Source organism: Oryzias melastigma, linkage group LG21 (genome assembly GCF_002922805.2).
Source record: "Oryzias melastigma strain HK-1 linkage group LG21, ASM292280v2, whole genome shotgun sequence".
In the NCBI taxonomy this organism is placed as follows: domain Eukaryota; kingdom Metazoa; phylum Chordata; class Actinopteri; order Beloniformes; family Adrianichthyidae; genus Oryzias; species Oryzias melastigma.
The window spans coordinates 21,219,585-21,227,904 of record NC_050532.1 but is presented as its reverse complement, the minus strand read 5'-3'; the positions used below and the strand labels follow the sequence as shown (position 1 = coordinate 21,227,904).

Sequence of the window (8,320 nt, the reverse complement as noted above, 5' to 3'; positions counted from 1 at the left end):
TCGTTAACAAGCATATCAGTTTGTACAGTTTTTTTTTTTTTTTAATATCTGATTTCAATGTTTTTTTTATTCAATATTGGCAGGGATTGGAGGAAGTCGCATATTGGAAACGTGGGATCCAGGGTAGTGTTGCGTTTCCAAGGCAACCATTGTTTCCTCCTTGTGGATTACAAATAAGAGCACAGCAGCAATGTGTTGTCCCTTTTCTAGACATATTACCCAAATTAGCAAAGTTAATATTACAGCTGTAGGTGCAATGTTTACCAAAAACAACCCCAGGAATTTTTTTTAAAGTAACAGGAAGTGAGTCAAAATAAATAAATCTGATAAAAAAATACAAGGAAATGTGGACAATGATTGTATTTCCAAAGGCAGTTTGCAATTTCCTGATGGACTCACTGTTTCATTACAGCCCTGATGCTACAAACACACCAGGCAGGTGATGCACTTTTGACATCATGTTCACACTGGACAGGTGCTACCTGATATTAACCCACAAACATACAGCTGGAAGAGACTTAGACTTTGTCCGAATTCACCCTATACTCACTGTATAGTGCGTTCACCATTTTCTAGTGCTGTCCAAATCTACAATTCCAAAATAAAGTGCACTAGAAATTTCCCAGAAGTCATTGCGAAAAACTAACTTGCATCAGTGCTCACTAGATTAGCAAATATAGACCACAATGCTTTGCGGTCGAACAATTTCGAACAAAAAAAAATAATTTTTGAACAAACCATCCACATTTTCAACATCAGAACACAGTGGAGTCATAAATTAACGTTGTGAAATGTTCATATTGATTGGATTTTGACTTTATGAAATCGGTGACATCATATCCAGTGTTTAGAAAAACAAAAGAAAAGTAGTGAGCATGGTGTCCGAATTGCCTTTACAATCCAAGGGACTAGATAGTTGCACAGCTTATTAGAAATATGATTCTGGGTTGTGGGCGGGGCTCTTGGTGCGGAAGCTAGCTCCCTAGTATCCTAGCAAGCCATCTTTTACGCTTTCTCACACTAGCTTACAGCTTCTCAGAACCCCAAGCTAACATTAGCGTAGCAAAACAGTGGAGCTTTCCAGCCAAACAGTTCTGAGCCACATATCAGCTCAGACGAGGAAAATGAAGACGCTAATAGATCTATTTGTCTGAAAGGGGATGCATCAGAAACGGAAAAGATCGGCCCATTTCAGAAGCAGCATTTTCAAGCATCTGATTTTCATTTGCTGCTGATTTGAAATACTTAGAAACGCAGTTTTGAATCGTAAATTATTTTGTGTAGATCCTCTACTATGATAAAAATGCTACAAGACCATGATAAAAAAAAAAAACACAAAAAAGATGATTTTCTTTTCTTTAAGACATTATGTAGGAACATGAGTTTTGAACGCGGAAGCCCAAAACTGGCATTTACATGGACTTTTCATTAAAAGGAGTATCTTGAACGTGCATTTCCAAACCAGATGTGAATGTAACATCAGAGTGGACGCTCCTTCTACGCATTTATCACCTTAAAGAAGAAAAAAATACAAATTTTTCTACGTTTTTGACATTCTTGCTAGTAGAATCTTCTGCCTCATTCACAGCACATACAAACCACTTTTTAAAGCAAGTCTGGCAAACAATCCCAGCAACACAGACCTTCAACTCAAGCCAGTCATAACAAAGTCCAGATAAAGGGAGTGAGGTTGACTAATCAGAGCCGTTTTTCTCACATCTGGTGAAGAGAGCAGCTGTGGGAATCACAGGATTTCTCACCACACCAAGCCAGAAGTTAATAGTTTAGTGATAGTGAGAAAATCTCGACCTTCCAAGATAAATTTTTGCTGCATGGCATCAATACCCAACGTCCGTATAATCTGAACATTGAAGTATTTTTGCTTTTAAAAAGCCTCATTATCTCACTTTTACTACATCTTATTTAGCTAAACTTCATGTTTACCTTTCTTCATTTGTGTCCAGTGTCACAGAAATGAAAACATTTGCTGCTAATAGTGTGAGTACAATAATTAGAGGGCTTTTCATGGCCTCAAATATCAAAATTAGGACCCGTGTGTTGATGCTCAAACCACACAGAGACATTATGATGTCAAAAACACTGACATAGATAAGGATTCTTTTAGGTCAGAAAGAATAAACACTTCTAGGCATGTTTCCATTTTGTTCAATTAAAAAAAACGTTACACTAAACTTACAGATGATTGTGTCGTTTTAACCCTCAGTATCTCTGCGTTCACAGGTGAGTTGTCCAATCACATCAAATGTTTACAATGACGCAAGAATAAAACCAGCCCCCTCATTAGTATAGTTTCATTAAAAATGTAATTCAAAAAGTTTTTAGTTTTGAAATTCTTAGTTTATTTGGAATACAGCTTGGAATAAATCCTTGGAACGTTCACCTGCTTCATATAGTTTTTATCCTTTTTTTGCTTTGTTTGTGGATTTCTACATTTTGATTTTGTCTCTACATGTTTGATATTTTGTTATAAAACATAAAAACTGCTCAATCTCAACTTTTTTGTACTTTTACAGTTAAAAAATGGTTAAATTTTCCACTCGGAATTCCGGTTTTTGGACAGTTTCTGGTTCATTGTGGAATTATTGTGTCGTAAAATTGAAAATAAATGTGAAAAAAAACGGTCTGGGTTCATGTGGAAACTCACCGGTGAGGTTGGTGCGTGCGCTGTAGAACCCCAGGAACTTCCCGTCGGTGTTGGGAGTGTAGCACTCGAACACGCCCTGGTCCTTGGCCTGCACTTTGGTGATGTGGAGCATTGCCGAGTCACGACTCAGCCTCTCCACGTAGATCTCTTTGCTGTTCACCCTGGCGGCGTACACGGCGTAGGCATAATTCGCCTGAGCCGTGCTAACGATGCGGATCTCCCGGTCTGGCGCCGACGGCAGGTATATGGACCACTCGAAATCCTGCTCCACTCCCTCCTTATAACCCGTAACGTTGCACCAGATGGTCACATGGGAGCCTTCGGTTCTCACCAGCGGTCCGCTCTGCACCGTCACCACCCTCTGAGCCTCAGTGACTCCAGCTGGAAGGTTTTGGAAAAAAAAAAAAAGATGGAAGACGGAGAACACAGGTTACAAAACTGCAGTTTAAATATTAATCAGTGGCAGAGTTTATGCACTCTGCACATCCCCGGGAAGTACGGAAGGAGTCTGACATGTGCACCAAAGCTTTCTGGGAGTTCTTCAGGTGTGCACACACAGCTTTTAAACACGACAACTCTTTAAGAGTCATCATTTGTTCCTGCTCACTGCCATTACAAGCACTTACACTTCAGCCCTTCACCTTATGGACAACAATGTGCAACAGCGAGGTGAGAGAAGCCATCTGGGAGTCAGGTGAGAGCTCAGCTGGAGCTGGAGAAAAGCAGCTTTAGGGGGAAAAGTCTCTTCAGGTCCTTTGAAATGGACAACAAACACTGTCCGGTGTGACGCAACTCAAGGCTGATATTTACTTTGGCCATGAGCCCATGACTAAAGCCTGGTTTGGCACAAAAACAAAGTAATAATGGAGAGATAATGTCATAAATAATGCTGATATTTACGATCAAAGTGCAGGAGTAATAACCTGAAACAGGAATGTGTGCCTCTAAGCCATTTCCAGCATAGAGGAAAGTTGGAAATGTCAAGATTGTTGTGGTTTGAAAAGGTGCAGCTCAGGGATGGATTTGCTTGAAATCTTCACCCAGAAGGAGTCGACCAAAACCGGCTGCTCCAGAATTTTTTTTACTTTTTTCTGTGCGTTTGCTTGGCTTCATGTCAGCGGACACAGTCTGCTTGTGTGGCTCGGATGTCAGCTCTGTCCTTGAGTAAAGGGGAAATTCAAATTCAAACAGTCAGGAGGCTGTGACAGACCAGAGCCCAGGGTTTCATTTGCATTATTTCTTCCTACAATCGTTGATTATTCATGCGTTTATACAGAGAGAAGAACAGTTCAAATAAATGACTGTACATGAGTACTGGAGCAAGTGAGTGTGACATCACCCATAGAAAATGGCTCAATGTCAGCATCAACCAAATGAAGTCATTTCAGTCTCTAATTTTACGTATGCCGCCATGTTGGAACCAGATGAAGTCAATGAGCAGTGATTGGTCCAAATCAGCGTTTCTGTGGAAACCACTCTCACCAATCAGGAGTGAGCTTGATGGAAGGCCACACCACGACCATTTGAAAGGGTTCTGGAGAATCTGTCAATGAAATGTGTTGAACGCTACTTTTATTGCAGCATCTGATTGGTCAGTTTATAACTTAAATAACTAAAAAAGAAAATAAAAAAAGTTTGGGTTATAAAATTGAACGTGTTAAAGAAAAAAGGTAGCAAAGCAAGAATGATTATACTGACAATTACAATGACTGAGTCATAGCTGTTTGTTTCTTTATTGAAGTCTTTGGAGCCAGAAGGTACTTCCTGTTTTGAACCTGATGAGGGAGGGGTCACTCAGTCCAGTTTTCATGTACAGTCAATTGGCAAAAATTCAAAGATTTAAACGTATAAATAAATAAAGGTAAATTTTTTTCTGTGGTATGTCTTTGAATTTGATTAATTTTAAGCTTGAAAGATGGGTGGTGCCAAAATTCCTGAGAAAACCTGTAGTTTAAAGTTAAAACACACATATCATGTGGATTATCCACTAAACTGCCACAATTTTTTTATTTTTTTCCCCAAAACAGCAGATAAACTTAATTACATTTTTAATATATTTTTCCAGATATATGACAAGATATTTTTTAAACTTCTTTGTTTGAAATTAGTCGACAAAATTTAAAAATATTAGCTAGTTATTTATTTATTTCCATTATTATTTCAAGCAACATTTAGATTTTTGCTCCCTTTCCGAGTACGGACACTAATGAGGCCTTTAATTTGAATATTGCTAGAGCAGAGCTAGTCTGGATCCCTCAGAGTTTGTAATATCTAAGAACTTTTTCTTTTTTTTTTTTTTTAATTAAATCACCCTAAACTCCTGAAATGCACTTTCCACATTTGACCAATTTTTTGGTCACTTTCTTTCTCATCACAGAGGTTAGGAGAGGCTACCTCACACTTTTACAACATATTGACTCCAATTTCCAAATAATCAAAACTTAGCATTTTCTTTATCTATAAACTACAAGTTTTAGACGATTTGAGGCTTCTTTAAATCAATTTAAATTGGTCTACTGATGGGAACATTTTCATCTGCATTGATTAGAAGTTGCATAAATGTAAATACTTCATGATTCTAGTATATTTCTAACAGTAAACAGCAAACAGAAAACCATAAAATGTGCAAATATTTGAATAAAACTTTAAATTTAGTTTATTTCTGAGAGAATTCCAGTGAGTTCTGCCTTAAAGCCCACAGAGGACCGAGTCTGTTCTGTGCATTGAGACAACATGACTGATCATCAACACTTTTTTTATTATTTAACTTCTGTGTGAACTGCTGTATATTCAGACTATCTGAAGCTTGCCTAAACCTCTTACACGCCGCGCAGAAACCCTCGCCACGCAGGGAACAACTGCAAACATCCGTCTCACAGGAGCCGCAGACAACACAGCACTTCCACACACCCCAAATCCAGACAAAGTGACAAGGCCGCCGCTTCCTGTTTTCACGAGCAACTGGGGATTGCAGCTGTGTCTGTGCGCGTGCACGTGCGTCTGGGAGAAGTAAAGCCTGTTAAGAGGCTGTGTTTGCTCGCACAATGCTCACCATTAATAATTCACCACAACAGCTTATTAACTACAACATCCTCTCCCCTTTCATTGGAACTTTCTGTCACACTTTTTCTAAACCCCACACTCCAACTCCCATGTCTCAGCCCACTTTGTTTAATTCATTTCTGTTAAGTTCATTTACACCCATGTATGGAGAGAACACGCACGAGTCTGCTTAGATACTGAAGAACGCGTTCATCTCACCACCAAAGAGAGTTAAGAAGAGGAAGCTACACATGTGTCCTATAGATTTAGATCTGTGGATCACATATGAACTGGCTCTAAAAGCCTTTAGTTTGAAAAGTTTAAATCCATGGGATAAAAAAAAAGATTTAACGTGTTAAAAATACGACAAAACTGCATGAAATCAGTTAAATTAGAAGTGTTTGTGTCTTTGTATGTGGGTGGCAGTTTTCTGGTTTCTGGAGTTGAAATGATTTTGACTAGAAAATGTAATTTCTGAGGTGTATAATTAACGTTTTGGCATTGAAACTTCAAAACCAATAAGCGCGTTCTATCTATGGACTTTTTTTATTTTTACAGAGAAGTTATTACAAACAAGACCGGATGTTAGCATGGACAAGTGGGGAGGATGCCCCCCTAAATGCAGTGACTGCTCCCTCCAAATGTAAAGGTGAAAAAAATACAACTAAAAAAGAAAATATACTATTAAAAAAAAAAAAAAAAACAGTAAATAGATGGACATAAATGTGTCCTGCTTGTGCCTGTCCCAAGCCCGGTAAATATAACAGCGTAAAAGCCACAAGACAAATAAATTACTGATGGATGAACTGATATGATAACAGTGTGGTTTTTTAGAGAGATATGATATCCCAAACTCTCTGCTCACCTGCACCCCGTAGTGGGAGTGGCTAATATCTGGGTCAAATTACAAACATTTCAACTTTTGAGCATGAAAACAGAATGTAAAGTTGCATTCACACAACGCGATTCACGCTGAAGGGGTTTCACTGCTGAATCAATGTACAGACGCCATTTGATGTCCTGCGGCGCAATGCGAGATTTTGGCTTCAGACGTGGCACGTCGAGAATTTAAAAATCTAAAATTTGGCAAGCTTTTAGGCGTGACGTTTTTAAGGACTTAGTTGTTAGAAAACAAATCCAATATGGGTAGTCAATGAGGGGGTTCTCGTCCTGAACCTCCATCCATTTCCTGCTGGGACCGCGGGGGTTGTCTGAGACCGTCCCGACTACTGTTGGGCGAAGGGAACATTTAGCTGGTAGCTCCTCCCACATCCAGCTGGGGTGTCAAGCACATTTTACCGCCTGGTTCACACCAGACGCAGAGGCGGTGTGCGAGCGGAGAGGGCACGGTATTCGCTTAACCTCCAGTTTTCCGCAATTGTCGACAAGCGCAGTTTGTGGTTATTTAAAGTCGTTTTTTTTCCATCATGGGACACCCCAAACCACACCTCCCTCCGCTCCAAAGCCCGCCTACTACGTTGATCTTTGTGTGTTAGTGTGTTATATGTTCATTTTTATCTGTACCGTCTGTTTAGATACAAACATATGATTTTATTAGTCATTTATTTGGTATTTTATTGTAAAAAAATAAATAAATAAATAAATAAATAAAAATAGACCAGATGTCGAAACGATTAGTGCACGTGGCGAGGACCGCGGCGCTTCGCGTCTGGTGTGAACTACACCATAGGTTAACAAAGGCAAATGGAAGCGGCCTCCATTCCACGCCGCTTCTGCGTCTGGCGTGAAGCAGGCGTAAGACGGGCCACATGCTTTAAATACCCAAAATAGGGGTGGATGACGCGAATTTGACGCGCAAATCGTTTTATTTGAAAGCAAACCGCTAAAAAAAATTAAAATCCCACATTAATAAAACCTTTATATTCAAAATTCTATGATATAGAGTTTAAATGCTTTAAGCTCATTAAGAAAAAAGATTTTTAGTTTTTAAAGCAGTACTAAAGCACCTTTAAGGACTTTTATTAGTTCTATACCTTTGTTGTCTCTCCGACTTTGAGTTCAATGTTAGAAACTCTCATCTCTGAACCTTCATAGTTCATTATAAAAGCTTTTTATACATAATCCTTATATTCTTGAGTTTATGCCCCTTCATTATGTCTATGTAAATATTTGCCTCCTCAGAACAAAGATTAAAGACAGATAAAAAGAGGCTTGTTGTACCGCGATAGGTCATCCAATTCATCTCCAGTTTTGGGCTTTCAGGGACACATTTCACCAAGGATCAAATAAAAAACGTGGTTCCTAGAAAAGATGATTTCTTGTTTGAATCTTCCCTTTGAACGTATCTCATCCTCCGTCATGGTGATATATCAAAGTGAAAACTGATTAGAGTAATCACTCCTTTTGGCATCACTTTTCCTGTGGAGACCCAGCAGGACTCGTTAAGGCATGAATCACGCACTCATGAATGCAGCAACTTAACCATTTTCTAAGGTTGTCATAGATGAAAATAAAACTACAAATCCTCATAAAAGTGGCCTAAAAGCCCTGCTAGAATGCAACATTATTTTTTTTTTTTTAGAGGGGGGAATTTTGCCGGAAATGTTACATCTCAGCAGTTTGCTCGCATGCAAATTTTTTTTTTTTTTTTTT

The 8,320-nt window shown here is 38.9% G+C and overlaps 1 protein-coding gene across 1 annotated transcript in view; it reads right to left on the bottom strand.

The window, feature by feature from the left end:
- Window positions 1–8,320, bottom strand: part of igsf3 (immunoglobulin superfamily, member 3) — a 125,662-nt gene that overhangs the window by 91,330 nt on the left and 26,012 nt on the right. Inside the window, exon 2 of the mRNA XM_024286386.2 lies at window positions 2,666–3,046. Coding sequence (XP_024142154.1) covers window positions 2,666–3,046 — 381 coding nt within the window. The remainder of the gene's footprint in view (window positions 1–2,665; window positions 3,047–8,320) is intronic.